Genomic DNA, 17,520 nt, shown 5'->3' with positions numbered 1-17,520 from the left:
GTAATGCAGTTTTTGATTGCCGAAGAGATTTAAGTTGTTCTTTTAGTCTGATTCTGGCCTGTTAAGAATAGTTAAGAATAGTTGTGATGCAAAGTAGTATGAGTGACGAGAAGGCAATTAAAAAGAAAAGTAATAGTAGAGATCCGTTGAGCCCGAAAGACCATAGTAATATACATCTACGCATTCCGTTCCAGTTTAGCTTCTGCATATTTGCCAGACATCGGTTCTCAAACTTCCACAACAGTTCTCAAATGAAGAAATGTGGGAATTCTCCGGCATTCCTTTACTGCAACGCCTTTGTTGCCTCTCTCTTGTCTCCCTACAACTGCCACATAATTTTGGCGTAAACAAAACAAAACAATCTAACAGGAAAAGAAAAACATTTGGCCGATGGAAATTCATCGTCTAGGTGAATTTGATAAGCAGGAGAAGGGCGGGGATGCAATCGATATCAAAATTAAAACATCTGCGAGGCTAGTGAGATTCATTCAAGACAGCACTGTACTCGAACATAGCTGCCTTCCTAGTCAACCGTTTCATCCATCCCGGCTTATCACTGACAGGATTTATCTATTCTTCTTCTTTCGAGAAGAAGCAATAAGTTCCTCACCTCGTTGCGTGTAAACCTTTGCGCTATCGACGAACATTCCTGCAAATACATGTCATGAAATGGTTGAAATACATCGCGCGCAGAAAATTTACGAGTTGCGCGATATTTTTCCGAGCCCCGAAAAGTGAGAGGAAAAATTCGAGCGATGAGGAAAATGTCCACTCGTTGTACTTGTCAAATCATCGAATTAGAGATTTATTATTCCATAACTATTCCGTGCTTTAATTTTAGTTTGCTTAATACATCTGTGCATCGATCGCATAAAGAGTACGCGAAAGACGAAAACCATTTAATTCCTTGTGACCAACAAAAAAATCTGTCGCGCTTAAAAATCCGTTTAAGAGTTAAAAAAAAAAAAAAAACAAACAAACAAACAAAAAAAAAACCGTTTGGATCGTTCAGAGCAGCCATTTTGTTGCTCCGTACTTTTGCCCTGTTCCACTGTGATAATTTTTCGCGTTCTTGTGACTTTCTTTGGTAAATGAAGAAAATGGAATTATTTAAGGTAGTACAAACACACCTCGAAGCAAAACCGCAGTTTCATTATATAAGTTTATCGACAGAACGTTCTTTGCTTTGTCTTTTTTTTTAATTATTCCAAAGACCACTACGTTTCCTAGGCACAGCAAGCAACTAATGTTAGAAAATAAAGTGTGAAATGTGTATCATGATTCGTATACTAATTTTAATTTAAAAAAACAAAACAAAAAAAAAACATGCAACTATAAAAGTACCATATATTATTCAATTAAAACTTGACATTTTTGCTTTCGAATACTACAAGGAAGACTCTTATTGACATGTCTTGAGTATGTGATTGGAATCCTAATTCAAGGGTAAATTTTACACAGATAAGGAGGAATTTTGGTAAAAGAAACTTTTCTTGTATTTTCAGAGCTGATGGTGTTTCTTAGCTAATCGAAAATATCATCAATATCGTCTGAAAAATGCAGGATAATAAAGAGTGAAAAACATTGATTTCATCTAACTAAAATTAAAATTCGTGACTAACGAAACGTTTTCCATCTCTATCATGCTGTCACTCCAAGCTTGTTTATAGTTTATATCTGGTTTTAAGGTTAAGTCAAGTAATAAACCCTTTCATTCACATTGATTGTCAATTGACAATTCCTGTTGCGTACAACAACGACCCCTTGATGTTCAAATAACCAAAGTGAAGTTATCCGAATCAAAGTAAAATGGTAACAAGTGGTATTTAAAGGAGAAAAAAAAAACACATCAAGAAGAACATATATACGTTTCTCTTAAAGAAAGTACTTCATAGAGTACTGAACTAAAAGGATACAAGTCGAGATCCAGTTGCTGCTTTAATACACCAGACAGGATTAGTTCAGCGTTGTGTATGTCTGACGAAAGACACGGACAAAAGGGAAATGAGAATTTCTAAATATACACCGTAGGAGGTGAGACGGTTTGCGCAAGGGTGACATGAAATGTCATAAAAAGTTGTCACTAGGTAATTAACACAAGAATTTTGGTTGCTTTTTGTTTAGCCGTTTACACTACATCAGTATGCATATTCTCCATACTGTTCTTCATACACTTCCTGTGAAGCTGACAAGGAGAATTTGCGCAACAATCAGTAGCTCCTTGAGTTAATGACTATTTCCTTAATTCTCCTGACGTTAATGTGTGATTTAGTGGTGATAATGTAAGAAGAAATTAGACACCTGTCACTCTTACGGTGAAAGGGTCTACCTCAAACCGCGGTTTTTCCCAAGCAGTGCGCCTGGGGGGATTCTCCCTAAGAAGGTTGATTCAATGAAATAAATGTCCTTCCACTATTAGCTTTCCGCCCTCTTGACATTTTTCACAAAAATAAGTGTCCAGATAAAAGATTTAGCTGAATTGAAGATGGCTTAGAACACGGTTTTGTTAAACTACAGCTAAGCTTTGTTTAAATAATCGGCCCCTTAGGTTATTCCTATACCCTCAATCCAAATAGAGAACGGCCAGAGATTTAAAGTTCGTTGATGATTTCGGATCCCCAGGAACAACGTGGTAATTTGACTTTCATCATTATGAACTCTGCTTACAAGTCTCAAAACACATAAAGACACCCAAAACAAACGCAAAACTACTAATGAGTTGAGGCCAATACCTTGAATTAAGTACATGGAAAGTTCAGCATCTGAATAAAATAAGACCTTGCAGCTATTTCAAATTTCAGAAGCGTAGCCATTTTACCCTCCTAACTTGGTCGACAACTCAGACCTTGGAGGGACTTAGATACAAAAGTAAGATGCGTCAAACGTAGGGCACGAATTTTGATGACATTTGATGACGGCAAACGGTCTGAATAAATAGACTTCCAAATTATAACTAAGTTTGGCTCATGAAAACTTCAGCGTCCGAAACAGGCCTCGAGTGCATTTAGACATGTAAATACATGTGCACTGAAATACTTTCAGAGACCGATCTTACCAAATTCTTTTTTGATAAATTCTGAACACAGCTGGGCATCTTTGTCGCAACTAATAATCAGTAACGCGGGTGAACCCTGAGTACAAACAAAAGAAGATTCACTGGTCAATTTTAAACATTTTAAGATACACAGTATGTACACGTTGTTAAATATACATTCCTTAATTGGTGGCACCTAAAGCATAGCTATTTTCGTCCCTTTTATTCTTTAAACGGGACTCGCGACACAAAATTTCAAATCCATAATTGAAATCTTAGGGGTAAACTGTCTTTTATGGAAAGACTTAAGTAAACGACTGAGTTCAAATTCCTTTTTCTTTAGCAATTTGCATAACATACCTGATTCACAGCTTTGCGTTTTAACTCTTCTAGGTACTGTTGAGACGGGACACTCGTCAAGACCTACATGAGTGAAACACAAACAATTCTTAATCAACAAGAGTAAAATGTTATGATTTAACTAGAACTGAAACAACTTTTTAAAAAATTTCTAAATTTTTGCGGAAATTTCCACCAGGACTAACTGTTGTGAGCCCCAAATATCTGATGGTAGTTTCCTTCATTCGCAGTCGAAGGGAACAGGCTTCACACAAAATTATAATCAAACCATCTTAGCGTGTAATCTAAACTGGAAATATATAACCCCGTCCAAATCATTTCCTTATTTGTCATTTCAGCCAAACTGATATAGTCGTTAAACGGCTATCTGAAGAACTAAACGTTAGTAAAAATCCCGGCCCAAATCTGATAAAACACAAAAATGCCAGCTTTACCTTGTCTGTGAAAATAGAAGAAGAAAGGAGGGCGAGAATGTTTCCTGACGCGACAAGAACCGAAATCAATCCCCAGAAGCGATTTACTTTTAGCTTCTCCGCACTATTTCTATACATTATTCAGGAAACAAGTGATGAGAAAATACCAACTTATCAAATTCAAGGTGTTATCTGTACATACACTTAATTATTATTGGAGAAATGAAAAGAAACTAGAAAGCAGATTTAATAGTGAGAACTTAAGAGTTGATGAGTTTTCCCACCTGTCCACCTGCACACTGGATAATCTCCTTCATAGACGATGGGCTTGGCTCAACACTTTGTGTTACATACACCACGATATCCTACAAAGAATTGAAAAAAAATATGAATTTGTCTATCTACACATTAATTCTGAGATATTTCCGATATCACCAACTCTCAATCGAGTCAAAATTGGAATTGGATTGGTTTGTTTTTGCACGCTCTGTGATTAGTCTAGAGGACTCGTGCCATACTCGAAACCAATCAGATGAAAAACCAAAACTGCCTCAGACTTGTATATTCGCGCTGACTTGTTATCTTGGTTGCTCACGTTAATTTAAGTTAGTTCTCATTGGCTCCTATAGATTTCAAAATGTTTTTTAGCTTGGTCATTGTGATTGTAAAATTAGTTTCATAGAACTCAATCAAAAAGCAATCCGAAGCACTCAAAAAGCAAGCCACGCCAAAGGAGTGATAGATTCAGAGATGTTTTTGACAAACATGAAGGCAAATTGCAAACCTTTAAAAGTGGCCGCGTTCTTGCTCTCTGAAGTGATGTTGTCAAATCCATGTCATACATGTCTTCAGAAAAGTTATCTTTAACTGTGAATTCACTTGGGTCTACAAAATTGAGAAATACCGCTACATTAACAATATCACATGAATTTAATAACTTGAAGGGTCACTCCGCATTTTGAACTGTCCATGACGCACCATCTTCACTCCCGAAAAATTTTGCTCAGGTGTTGTTCTCAATTTCTCTTGCGATGAGATATCCTGTTTTTGCAAGGGAAATATAATCTGAGCCAGAGGGATCTATAAACTGATTTTTCTGTTAAGGTCCTACATGTGAAAGAGAAAAGAAAACTAGTAATTGACATTTGAACGAGACTTGCATGTTCTTGGGAATAGCAACACCGCCTCGTCCCAATCTCCCTTGCTTAAAGCTTTCACTCAATATCCAAAAAACGGTCTTTCTGATCTTTAGACAAGTCATTCAGTCATTCAGTAAAAGGTTAAACGGTGGATAATGGGTGATTGACAGGTATAGCTAAAAGGGCTCGAAAAGTTGCTGATATTTCTATGCACCATTATAAGTAATTGAAGTATACTGTGAGTACAAGACATGAGACACTCAAAAGAGGTTTTCATTTACCAAGAAATTTCGTTGACTGCTGACTCTTCTCAATCCACTCTGGAGTCACAACGCACTTCACAACAGAGATTGCGCACAGAAATTTTACTGTTCTAATAATCTGGAAAAAGAAAAACAAGTATCCATTCAATTAATCACACGAGTAGGCCTCAACCTTAGTTATTAACTTCCTATATCACTATCATTGTTATCGTCATCGTCATCACTATCATTACCGTTAGCGAAATAGTGTGCATTAATATCATCCGTCGAGTTGCCATTGTAATGTGAAAGCTTCACTTATTAACCACTGCATGAACGCCAGAATTATGTTGCAAACAAGGAGTTTTTCCCATGGGATCAAATAATTGTACAAAGTTTTAAACCTTTCTTGTTATAAGGTGAGTGCATTCCTTCACTGAGGTGACCACCACTCCTCCAAGGCTAGTGATTATCTGAAAACCGATTAACATAAAAGATTAAAATATAATTATGCGTACACGTAAACTTGAAAGAATTCAGATGACACTACTTGTCTCATAGCAAACACTACACGCAGGAATGGGCAAATATAAAGACGAAAGTCAAGCTAATTTATTTTCAAACCTCAGTCAATCTTGATACATCTGAAGGCACAATACCAGTAAAGAGAACTCTGGGCCCTTCCGGTTTTTCAGTATTGGCAGGACTTGATGTTCTTCTGTTGAATTATGAAAAACAATATATCATGTTAGAGCTAGTAAGGACGCGAACACCGTTCGACAAGTTTGAAGGAAAACAAAGCCGTGTGATGGAATGCAGAAATAGGGACAACTGTTACGAATTTACAACGGTGACTACAGGGGTGAAGTTGTCAGAATGAATCCAAGTCTGCCGATGGCCACTTTACTTAGTTCGCACTTCGTCAACTAAACAACATCGTTGTGGCGCAATCTCGTAACTTCGTCGTCTTGTGTATATACTTCGCTCAAATCGTGGTGAAACTTCATTCAAATTTGTCGTTAAAAGGATGGGAGCTTCAATGTTCCTTAGAATAAAGAAACCGTAAAATTTCTGAAATATCACCAATTTCACCTAAAGATAGCAAATCATGCTTGCATTCCATTTTCACTGCACTCTATTTCATTTCATTTCAATAATTGGGAGCAAATGCGAAGAAGATCAAACGCCAAACATGTTTTTGGAAAGAGATTCCGTCAGCAAACAGCAGAGGTAATAATTTGGCGGTTTTGATGTTTACTCAAACAAAAAACAAAAAACAAACTTAACACTGTAGGAGGTAAGAACTAAAATGTTGGCGATAAATACCTTGCTTTTCTCAACTGACCATTTTCAGGTGTACTCTAACAGCAAGGAGAAAAAAGAAACGAAAAGGGAGAATTCCCACCACATTCGGGGACGTTGACGTTGGCTTACCTTTAAAAACTACATCAACATGCACATAAACTTTACCCAATGTCTACCAATGTTGCACAAGTTATTATTTAAAAACGGCATTATCGTATTCCAGAATGCATTCAGATGTAAAGAAAGATGTTATTCGTCTTGTTATGAGCGGGAGACAACATATTTAAGTCTTATCGAGATATCAAACCCCAGACCTTTCAATTCTGTTACACAATGCTAAACCCCTGAGCCACAGAGAACTGTACGGTGAACTACGCTGCACAACTATAGGCTCGATAACTCGTACCTTTTTCCCACGCTCGTGACAGGGAGGAACATATCTTTCTATGTTCCATGAACGAGTTGAAAAATTCACCAAATTTTTATAATTTATGAATTCAGCAGCAGTAGCTACAATGTGTTGTTAACAACAAACAGGTATCCATGTACAGCTTGAACACAAGCAGATGTTCCCGTTTTACCTGTTCTCCAAATTTCCGTTTCCCACCATTAACACTCATCTGCAAAAGAACCAAAACTTATTTAATATACGTGGGATACAAGGTGCTTAAATGCACCGTAAAACATTTTGAGGGCCATAGCTCGTATGCTAAGATTCGTAAGAAGTTCACCTGCATGCTCAGGAAAAACCTTTAGATAAACAAGCGTGACATCCCCACATTAAAGAGCAGTTTTCTCTACAGTTTTCTCTATATATTTAGAGTCATGCATTATAACACAAATTAACCCTGAAGTGGGAGGCATGGATTGGTAAGTTTGAGTAAAGTCTGTTTAGGAGCCTAGTGGCCCATTAGGCCGGTGCTTAACGGTTTCTGTAGCATGAAGCGACTAGGAGTATTTCTACTCCCCCCTGGATGGGATGCTAGTCCATCGCAGGATTACCCCCAGCATTAAATTTCCCCGTACCCATTTATACACCTGGGTGAAGAGAGGCACTGTGAGAGTAAAGTGTCTTGCCTAAGAACACAGCAATCCTCCACATGGATTGGTAAGGACACAGTTAATTTAGAAAAATTCAGTAAAGACTTTACCCAAGAGATCATGCATCAATCGCCATTATTGTACATGTACTGAAGTGCTTTTACAGCACATTGTATCAACAGAAAATCAAAGATGAAAGGACAACAAATACATGCACATGCAGTGTAAATGCTCACCTTGAATGCACTTGAACCTTCACATGACTGCCAGGGAACTACAAAATTAAACAAAATATTGAGGTTTCAGATTGCAATTGCATGTGAACAATACCCATACACGTGCATGTACCGGGAAAAATACTCACAACTAAAGGAAACCATATTATTTGGTCTGATATCTCATTGCTACAATCATTAACGGAAAAAAAGAAATTCAACAAAGCAGGCCAATGTCATACTGCAAAATCTGTGTTACAAACTCTAGACTCATTAAATGTCTGAAGGCATCTTTAAATGGTTTCTTAATGGACAATGAAGTTGAAGAAATGAACAGAGTTGAACCATAGCGTTATGCAAAATTATTCATGAAATAATGGCCTCCCATTGAATAGAAGGGTTCTGTCAGCAGAGAAGCCGATAGTTTTTACTTCTTTCTAACTTACTTATAAGCTCTCTGACCAGTAGATCTTTAGTTATTTCCAGTTCATCTGGCTCACCCAGGGTGGAGTACCTCACAAGGTTACATGGAGATGGATTACCAGCTAAAGAAATAATTTCAAACCATTTGTCGAGATCAAGTATACTTACAAGTATATCTAGACACAACATATTGTACTGAAATCATAATATACACCATCTATTATTCTGTATCGATTCCACTCTGAACCATTTCACAGGTGGAGCATTCTCCTACCCCTCTCCCCCCTCCCCCTCAACTCCCAGGGTTAGCAATATACTGTCATTACTTCTACATCCTTGCTTCAAGAACCTTGTAGTGCAAAGTTGACAAACTACTTAGACAACAAACAATCATTGATGAAAAAAGAAAAAAACAAGTAACAACTGCTTGCAACTAGATGTACAATCTAAGGTACATTTACATGAGGGACATGACTCTCTTGCGCTGACATATAGTTCCAATACATATGAAATCACACATTCATATCTACAGTAACTTAAAATTCCAGAAAAGTTCATTATGATCATGGATTTATGAATAATCAATTATTTGATTATAAAATAATTTTATTATTTGTTTATAAATACATTTCTTTCTTTATGTAGACCAGTCGTGTAATTTCTGTACATACTTGTAACAATGTCACCAAGCCACTTTGCATTCACACATTGTACTCCCCATTCTTTAGCCTTGGTGTATTTTTCTCCTGTTGGACTGTCAAAAGCAACAAGATATGTTTGTTTCACACCTATAAGTACAAATTCTGATGTACTGTACATTGTAATACATTAACGGTGAGATGTTTTGAAGGCACACATTTCAAAGCCATTACACCCTCACCTATTCCATAAAGCTCTACATACTAAAAATGTGCATCCCTGAACAGTTCAGTTAATCTACCTAACTAAAGGTAAAAGAATAACTTTTGGTCAGATGCATGAAAAGACAAAGAAAAAACATTACCAGAGATGAAAAACCCCCACCAATCAAACCTCAGACTTTTGTCTTCCATGCTCCCACTCCACTCCTCATGGGGACTCACAATTTTTTCGTTGTCCCACAAAGATCTTTCTTTGTTTCATTAGTGAGCTTAAAATGCACTATCTCTCTTATTCTATTGACACACAAGACGCTGTCCACATTGTTTATTCTAGCACTATACAGGTTGTGTGTTGCCTATGAACCTACATGGAGTAATAGTCTACTAGTAGGTCACAATAGAGAGTCTCTGTAGATCAGTGGTAGAGTGTCAGAAAGTGTGACCTGAAAGGTCTGAGTTTCAGTTCCTCATGTTTAATTGAAAGCAATTACAGTGCAAATATCACAGTTAAGGAACTTTGATGTGAACATAAAGACTATATAACTTACAGTGTAAAATTAATCATAGCATACCTCTTACAGATAATATGTGTGTTGACACGAGTTAAGTAGCCAGTATATTTTGCACCAATAATGTATATCATGTTCTTTAATAGTGTCCTCTCTACACCTGTGTATCCAGTAACTGTGATGACCTGCCAGTAATAAAAAATTCAGGTCAGTGGCACAAAAAATTACACATGTAATGTTCATGTTTCTCAAAGGTTTGCATTGGACAACTTGGAAAAAATCCTACATTCATGCAACAATTCTTTTTAAAGCATCAATGCACAAGAACATGTAAAGGGCATTGTACATCACATTACAATAGATCATAATGTATTTTCTTAAAAATATATTTTCATGGGTGCATATAGGTACATGTACACATGTATAACGAATTGTATAGTAATGGACAGAGACAAGCTTACATTTAGGTACAGTGTACATTTACATGTACATTTAAAAAGCATGTTATTGCAAGCACCAGCTGAACAGGTAAGAAATCATTGCTCACAGACCACTTACATGTAGGGCATTATGTGCAAAAGAAGTTTTAAGATTGGTGGTTCAATTTTCATCTTAGTTTGATTTTTTTACAAGCAGTTTGATGAATACTTCTCTCTGTCCTGTGATAATCATCATAATCATGATGTAAAATTTTAAACTCGACAAAATTGAAATTTCAGCATATCCAAGGCATGTAAATAAAGCATACAGTCATATACAATGTCACCATGTACATTGTACATTATACTGACCTCTACAGTACATACATATAACATTACATCTTGTACCTGTGTATAGAACCACATATGCATATATAGTATCCTAATGACCTTCTAGGCCCCGGCCCTCCCCCGCCCTCCATCCTGCCCCCTCACACTAAAATCAAAACATGTACTTACCATACTCCTGCACTGGTTTACTTTATCCTTGAATGGCACAGGAAGATGAAGTGGATTTGAGGGTGGAAACATCACTTTTGCTGTCAGGACATCATTCAACCAGTGTGCTGTTATAATGCGTTTTCCATCTGAAATGGCCTGAAATTGAAGAAAGTTTCAATCTTTAATTCACAAACATCTGATGGAGGCAAAATCAAGTTAACTTGAAAGAGAACTTTGGACTTCCTCATCTGATACTCTACCACTTTGCTACAGGGTACTTATAGGCAAGCTAACTTTCTTAATTCATCAATTTTCCTTTCTATTTAAAACCAATAAATTGAACATTATTTCGTTAATTGCTAATCAAATATTAGCCAACCAATCACTTCAAAGTCATTATCAAGTATTGGCATCACCAGTCAAACAGTGAGACAAAGTCATTTGGTGAGTTCAGACAATCCTCCCTTAAACCGTGAAACAGAGAGAAGATTAAAGATTACGATCATGTACTTAAGTCAGCAATTCTCTTGGTTGACCAATCAGTTATTTAAAAATAAGCTGTAGCTGTAAAATAATACTAGCATCAGAAAACTTTTAAAAATATTTAACCTTCACCCTTCAGCAAAAAATTAATTATAAGAATGTATGAAGTCTTACCTTTTGATAAAGATCTCCATGTTGGTTAAGACAAAGCAAATGTGTAGATTGTTTTGAATAGAAAGGGCTAACTTTGCCTCCATGTTGTTGTATTACCTAAATATAAGGAAACAGTAACATTGCCGTTACCAAACTCATTTGTCTTAATTTTCTTCACTATCATAATGGGGCCATGGGTTTGCAGGGGTTTCAAAATGTTTTGAAGTAGGCGGCCGACTCTGGAAAAGTAGGTGGCTGTGATAACGCCAAGATTGTTTGTCACGAGCAGACTGTTATGACCAGAGTAGCCGGTGACATACAATCAAGTAGCCGGCGGAACTCCGGCGGTCACCGGCTTGTTTTGAAACCACTGGGTTTGGTAACATAATTTTAGGTTCTCACATTTTTGTTACAAACTGAAACATAATAAGATGCATAACTTTTGAGTTACATGTACTTACATGTAAATTATGTTTATGACTGAACCTTGAATGAAAGAATTATTGAATTTAACTTAATCTTTGAAAATAGCAAACATGGAAAAAAAACCCCTTTACCTCAATCCACGTATTAAGAATTGCGTGCTCCATGCGGTCCGGATAATCCGTTATGACAAAAACACAGTTAGCCAAACAATTGGATTCTAAGGGAGAATAGATAAACCTTAAAGTTAAAGATTCTGGACTTTGTCTAAAAAAAATACTGTTAACTGTCCTTGCACCAAATCTTTAAAATAATCATTTTCGAAGTCCTTGAGAATAATGTCACAAGCACATTGCTTGGCAAATCATTTTCCTGCGAAATATATTTTAAGTCAGATGAAAAGCTAATTAAAGTGACTTTCACTTGGATATGGAAATATTTATCAATCTTGAGTGATGCGAGGACACGTAGATGTATCTACAGTCAAGTAAAAGAGGTCTGCAACAATGATCTCCTTTAAAAAATCATAGCTGCACCCATGCAGTTGTACCGTTCAGTATTCTTGCATAACAAATACACATGTACAGCGAAAAATTGTTGTAGCCCTTCACTGTAAAGTTTTTTAAAGCTCAAACAGTACATATTTTGAACACCCTACCTTCATTCTCTGTTGTCTTCTGTTCAATTTGTACACTGGTTTGTTCTTCATTTTCTTTTTCATCTTCAACAATTTCCTCATTGTTGTTCTCAACAATTTTAATGCTACCACTCAATACATCAGAAATTGGTTTTGGTTCTGCGTCTTTCTTTTCTTGTGGTGTAGTAGCAATGTTTGTGTCTGTGGTTTTCTCCCCTTCTGCAGCAGAAATGGTTAAACTTGACTGACTTTGTACAGTTGTTGTTTTGGTGTTGTTGGCTTCAGAGGAAGTTATAACTACAGGAGATTCAGGACTCATGAGAGCTGACGGCAAGGAAATAACTGCCTTTGCACCATCCATTATTGGTGTGGAAGGAGTTGTTGGTTCAACCTGAAGAACAGTAGCCGGTAAAGGTGTCGTTGTTGTTCTGTTGTTATCATCTGGTGTAAGAAGGGTGCTTGTCGTTTCTGTTTCTGGTTTGTTCTCTGCTCTTGAAGGTTTGTAATTTGCTTCATCAAGCTTCTTCTTTTCCTTTATGCTGTCCACAATCCAGCCGGGAGTGACAATCTTAATGCAGTCAGAATGCTTCAAAGCACAGTCATACTTTGGCTAATAGGGCAAAAAATGAATTACATGTAAACACAGCAAAAATTGCTGAAATGTTTAAAACATAAATTCATCCAGAAGCAAAAGTAATATTTACAACTACATACTTATACATTTAGCTGCCAAGGATTAAGGCTGAGGGTGACCTTGTTGGGTTAAATGCACTGTTCACTAAGCACACAACTATGAAATGGGGTGTTGCCAATATTATCACAACCTAAATGAGCTAGCTAAATGAAGCCACTGTAGTATGTGAAGCACAGCTCCATCATGACAGATCTCAAAATTTCCAATTCTATTTCTACTTTTATGCCTTATGGTATCAACTGCTATAACTTGTTTTCTAGCAGCCAAAAAAATGGGAAGTTTGGGTTTCTTAGGAGAGGTGATTAAATACTTCTGTACCACTTCCACTGACCCAACACAGTAGCGAAGGAGTTAAAGGCATTTGCACGAGACCTTTTTCAACAAGACTCATTGATGGAGCTTCACTGTAACTGTACCTGAAACTGTTGTTGCAAGAAATCTACGCTTTATCAGAACGTCACATGTACATGTACTCAAAAAGGTTCCTCCCTAAATCTATCCTAGACACCCAGGATAGGCTTTGAACATAAAAGTTCCCATGCTACTTGTACCATAGAGTACAAGTTTGTGAAAACTTACACCCGAGGGAAGAGGAATCACCAGATGAGTGCAGTTAGAGTTGAGGTTCAGCTGGCATTGGCCTCCATAGTATGTTACCATAGCCCACAATGCATCTCTGTCATTGATTGGAATCTGTTTGAAAAATCAGGACATAACTGCTTGTGAAATCTTAATCTCACCATTTCTATCACTGCAGAAGATGCAAGGCAAAACAATAAATGTCCTTGTTCAAGAACATGTAATATTTCTGGTGGTAGTAACCAATTTTTGTTGCCAAATGTCATTCAAAGGTGAATCACTGGATTGAAAGACTTATTGCCAGGAAAAAACACAGCAAACCTGAATGAAAGCTGTTGACTTAAACAAGAACATGTACAGCCAGTTGTCCTTCGCACAACCACCATATGAAGTACCTTACAGCCAAACTAGCATGTACATACATGTCTATTTTTAGGTAAAACTGTTTATGACTCTCACCTGTGAAGGACATACAACAATTCCTTTGAAAAACTGTTCAGATCCAGGCTGGAAGGCTCCACATCTTGATTCATGTTAAGGAAAGCCATAAAGATTGTGTGCAAGATATCCGCTTAAACAACAAATTTTCATTATCATCCTTTCCAGTACAACAAATCTTTGGCAGAGTAGTCATGCAAATTCCTTTCAGAAACATACAGATTTCAAGATAGTAGTTATAAATAAAAGTAAAAATTTCCCTGATGAATCATGGGGGGCAAGAACATCTGTAATAAGTAACAAGACCTTTATACAAATATACAAGGATAGAAATTGATGTTGTTTAGCAAGTTTGGTGGAAAATAAAAGGATTTAATTCTTGAAAGGATACGGCAACAGCATCTCACACCTTGCACTTAAAAAGACCCACTTTGGCTGCAAATTCAAATGTAAAATTTTATTATTACAGTCATACTAAACATTTTTTACTTGAAGATAATAAACATATCACTTACAGTTTCTATAAGATCTACTGACCAGAAACAATGTCACTTTCTCTGTTGGTAAATACATGTAAATACACTGTAAGCTTTAATCCATGTCTACAAACATGTTCTGACTTAATTATTTCTGTCAGTGGGACTGAACTTGTGGCACGAGGAAGTTTACATAGCCAACACAAGCTCTAAACTGTACAGTAACTGTTGCAGTTTTTCGAACTACTTTCTGGAGAAATAAGTCTAAGTGTTATAATAACTTTTCTCAAGAACGATGAATCTACAGTGTATGTCAGAGCACATATTACAATGTGAATATCAACAATAAATACAAACAGTTTCTTTATTTTCATTTTTGTAAATGTCAAATATTTTTTTATAACCAGTAACAGTGAGTGGAACGCAAGACCAGGTCTTCTTTGTACCTAGGAGAAGTATTTTTCCTTTATATGCAAAACTTTTGCTATGGGACATCATTCTGTATTAAATCATAGCAAAAATCTCAAACAATTATATTAATACCAACAAAAAGCATGGACATTTCATGAACTATACCTGAACAATTGTCAAGTTATAATCCTTGGCTTCGCTACACTGAGGAAAATTGTTACCAGTGGAAATAACGTGAGTCACAAGATCACTGATGTAAAATTCACGAGCTGCTCCCCCTGACTTCAAGACTTGTTTCACCTACAGTACAACATATAAAATAAATCCTTCTTAGAACATACATCACATTCAACAATAATCAATAGGCTATTTTACAGTTGTGTACTTGGTTGCCAAGTAAAGCCTTTGATTTGGAGTGAGTCTGAAAGTGACCTTGTTGTGATCAAGACCAGTATCTAGTTAGCATGATAACAAAGTAATTTACATTTAAAAAATAGCAAGGTTTGTATCATAACAAGGTCACCCTTAGCCTCACTCCTGTTCAAAGGCTTGGCAACCAAGCAAGCAACTGTAAAATGGACTGTTCCTTTTTTTTTTTTTTTTTTCTCATCTTAAACTTAGTGATCATTGTAGAGATAAGGAGGATTCCAAGCAGGTCAAGGGAAGAGCAGTAAGAAAAAAATTAATGCTTGAGAAATTATACTCAACCCTTAACACCCTGACATCAGTCTCCAAATTCTCCATACTCTTGTCTATAATTTTCCTTTGGTAATGATAAGGAGATTTGCATTTGATTTTATACTATCAAAGCTTCTTAGGTTGGCAATCTCTGCCCTTTATTCTCATGATCTCAATGCAGCAGTAGCAGACATTTTATGATTATTGCATTTTCAATTTAAAGGTGTGACAGTGGCTTTTCTGATGAAGATGCTTACATTGTTGCCCAATAATTATAATATTGCACAATTAGAAGTGGGCCTTGTAATGCCGTTATTGTGGAGCACACAAAATTAAGATTTAAAGATTTACAGTGTTGAGACTAAAAAACCATAAGCAATATGAATACATGAAAGTCAGAAGATTTCACTGATGGAAGCAGACAGCAGACAATATTTGTTGATCAACAGCTTTCTTATTTCAGCACATTTGAATTTAATGGTTATGAAAGGCTAAAGCTTGATGATTATTTCCATTCAGGTTGTCAAAATGTTTCTGCTGCTACTGACAACATTCTGTTTCAGGACAAGTCATAATGAGCAGGAATTAGAGTCAAGGTTTTAGATAACAAAAGTAAATGGGCACTTGCAGATTTATACAGTGTACAAGAAAATGTATAATATTGCTTTTTTTACTCGTGATACGGACACTTCCTGTGTGGATTGTGATGCTTTACTTAATACTGGTATTTCTTTGTCAGGTGATGAGGGCTACATGTACTTTAGCTTTACTGTTATGTGAGATGTAACTGCATGTAGCCGACTTCAAACAAGTTTCCGCTAGCATGTTTCTTCTGATTTAGAGGTAGTAAAAACATACGATCGCGTTATTTTGCAAGAGAGTCACTGCAGTTTCAGCGGTCTTCTTTATTTATACATTCTTCCCAATTTACTCGATTTGTGATAGAAAGGAATTAGTCAAGAAGGTCCCCGACTAGCCAGTTGGTTTGTTACAGAGCCTTCTGCTTTCGTTACCCATCGTCCCTATCGAATGAAACCACAGTACGTCACGCGTAACACTTTATGAGGCATACATAACACTGGGTTTAAGGATATTTAATTCTTTGAAATCAGTAGCAGAGAATTTGCATAAGTGTGTGTCGAGTGATGTCATGGACTTCATCCATTTGATATTTTTCTGCCATAGTTACTTTTTCTTTAATATGAGTTCTAATCGCGATTGAAATAACGTAAAGTATTTTTCGAGCGACCACTGACGGGGGAAAAATAGGATCATCGCCGGTACTCGAACTTTGCCTTACGGAAACAGTGTAAAAGGCGCTTGGCTCCAGGTATCTGACACTTTTTTCTTTCAGTCTCATTTTACTGAAAAATATTACATGTGTACTCAATTGCTTGTGATGGGAATCGTGTACAAATTGTTATTGGTATGTCATATGAATCCATAAAACTGTTTGACCACAAGTGCAGTGGAGGATATATTTTTGTTTCAATTCAAAATTTTGCGCAGGTGGTTACGCCAGCCATGATTTCTCGGAAAAAGAGCGTGAAGAAACACTCTGCTATTACTCAACCGGCCGTTGCGTTACCTCGCGTTATGTCAAGGCCAATCTTTAAATAAACTTTTTAATTTAATATCTTGTCCAAGAACGACCTCTATCTAATCTTAAACTTGGCGAAGGGTTCGTCTTAAGAGGGAAACTTTACGGAAAGAGTTCCGTATAATCCCAGACTTAATTATGCATTCATTTCATAAAGACTAAATATGAAGGTTTCTTCGCAGCACTCTATGCGTAATTAATGTAGGGGTTATATGAAAATCTTGCCAACTTTATTACTCATGATAAGAATACAAACGACAAAAAGGTGATATTAAGATTTTACAGCTTCAATTCTTACAGCTACTGCCTCCCTTAAGAGGCGAAGTCACATTTGTTGTCGAAAGATTTTCATGTTATTTGCATACCGCATACTGTTGACAAAATTCACACATGGAGGCTCTTTTCATATGGAAAGCTCTTTCCTTATGGAAAAAAGAAAAAGAAAAAGACCTTATGGAAAAAAGAAAAAGAAAAAGAAAGCAGGCCG

At 36.6% G+C, this 17,520-nt stretch overlaps 2 protein-coding genes across 3 annotated transcripts in view; one reads left to right on the top strand and one right to left on the bottom strand.

The window, feature by feature from the left end:
* Window positions 1-1,275: 1,275 nt before the first annotated feature.
* The window catches only part of LOC148735995 (PAX-interacting protein 1-like), a 16,860-nt gene continuing 615 nt past the window's right edge, over window positions 1,276-17,520 (bottom strand). The window contains exons 2-24 of the mRNA XM_088751720.1: window positions 14,921-15,055; window positions 14,260-14,303; window positions 13,890-13,953; window positions 13,431-13,544; window positions 12,179-12,767; window positions 11,655-11,740; window positions 11,119-11,214; window positions 10,480-10,617; window positions 9,605-9,726; window positions 8,844-8,926; window positions 8,196-8,294; window positions 7,771-7,808; window positions 7,075-7,113; window positions 6,515-6,549; window positions 5,813-5,906; window positions 5,593-5,661; window positions 5,228-5,327; window positions 4,592-4,692; window positions 4,092-4,172; window positions 3,395-3,457; window positions 3,056-3,131; window positions 1,917-1,977; window positions 1,276-1,677 (exon numbers count right to left, since the gene is read on the bottom strand). Of these exons, the coding sequence (XP_088607846.1) occupies window positions 1,665-1,677; window positions 1,917-1,977; window positions 3,056-3,131; window positions 3,395-3,457; window positions 4,092-4,172; window positions 4,592-4,692; window positions 5,228-5,327; window positions 5,593-5,661; window positions 5,813-5,906; window positions 6,515-6,549; window positions 7,075-7,113; window positions 7,771-7,808; window positions 8,196-8,294; window positions 8,844-8,926; window positions 9,605-9,726; window positions 10,480-10,617; window positions 11,119-11,214; window positions 11,655-11,740; window positions 12,179-12,767; window positions 13,431-13,544; window positions 13,890-13,953; window positions 14,260-14,270 (2,172 nt within the window). The 5' untranslated portion in view covers window positions 14,271-14,303; window positions 14,921-15,055 and the 3' untranslated portion in view covers window positions 1,276-1,664. The remainder of the gene's footprint in view (window positions 1,678-1,916; window positions 1,978-3,055; window positions 3,132-3,394; window positions 3,458-4,091; window positions 4,173-4,591; window positions 4,693-5,227; window positions 5,328-5,592; window positions 5,662-5,812; window positions 5,907-6,514; window positions 6,550-7,074; window positions 7,114-7,770; window positions 7,809-8,195; window positions 8,295-8,843; window positions 8,927-9,604; window positions 9,727-10,479; window positions 10,618-11,118; window positions 11,215-11,654; window positions 11,741-12,178; window positions 12,768-13,430; window positions 13,545-13,889; window positions 13,954-14,259; window positions 14,304-14,920; window positions 15,056-17,520) is intronic.
* Window positions 16,529-17,520, top strand: part of LOC148735994 (uncharacterized) — an 18,848-nt gene continuing 17,856 nt past the window's right edge. For both annotated transcript variants that reach the window (XM_088751690.1, XM_088751689.1), the window contains exon 1: window positions 16,529-16,763. The gene's annotated coding sequence lies outside the window, so the exon portion shown is untranslated. The remainder of the gene's footprint in view (window positions 16,764-17,520) is intronic.

Source organism: Stylophora pistillata, chromosome 3 (genome assembly GCF_964205215.1).
Source record: "Stylophora pistillata chromosome 3, jaStyPist1.2, whole genome shotgun sequence".
Lineage (NCBI taxonomy): Eukaryota > Metazoa > Cnidaria > Anthozoa > Scleractinia > Pocilloporidae > Stylophora > Stylophora pistillata.
This window is presented reverse-complemented; position numbering and strand designations above follow the sequence as displayed.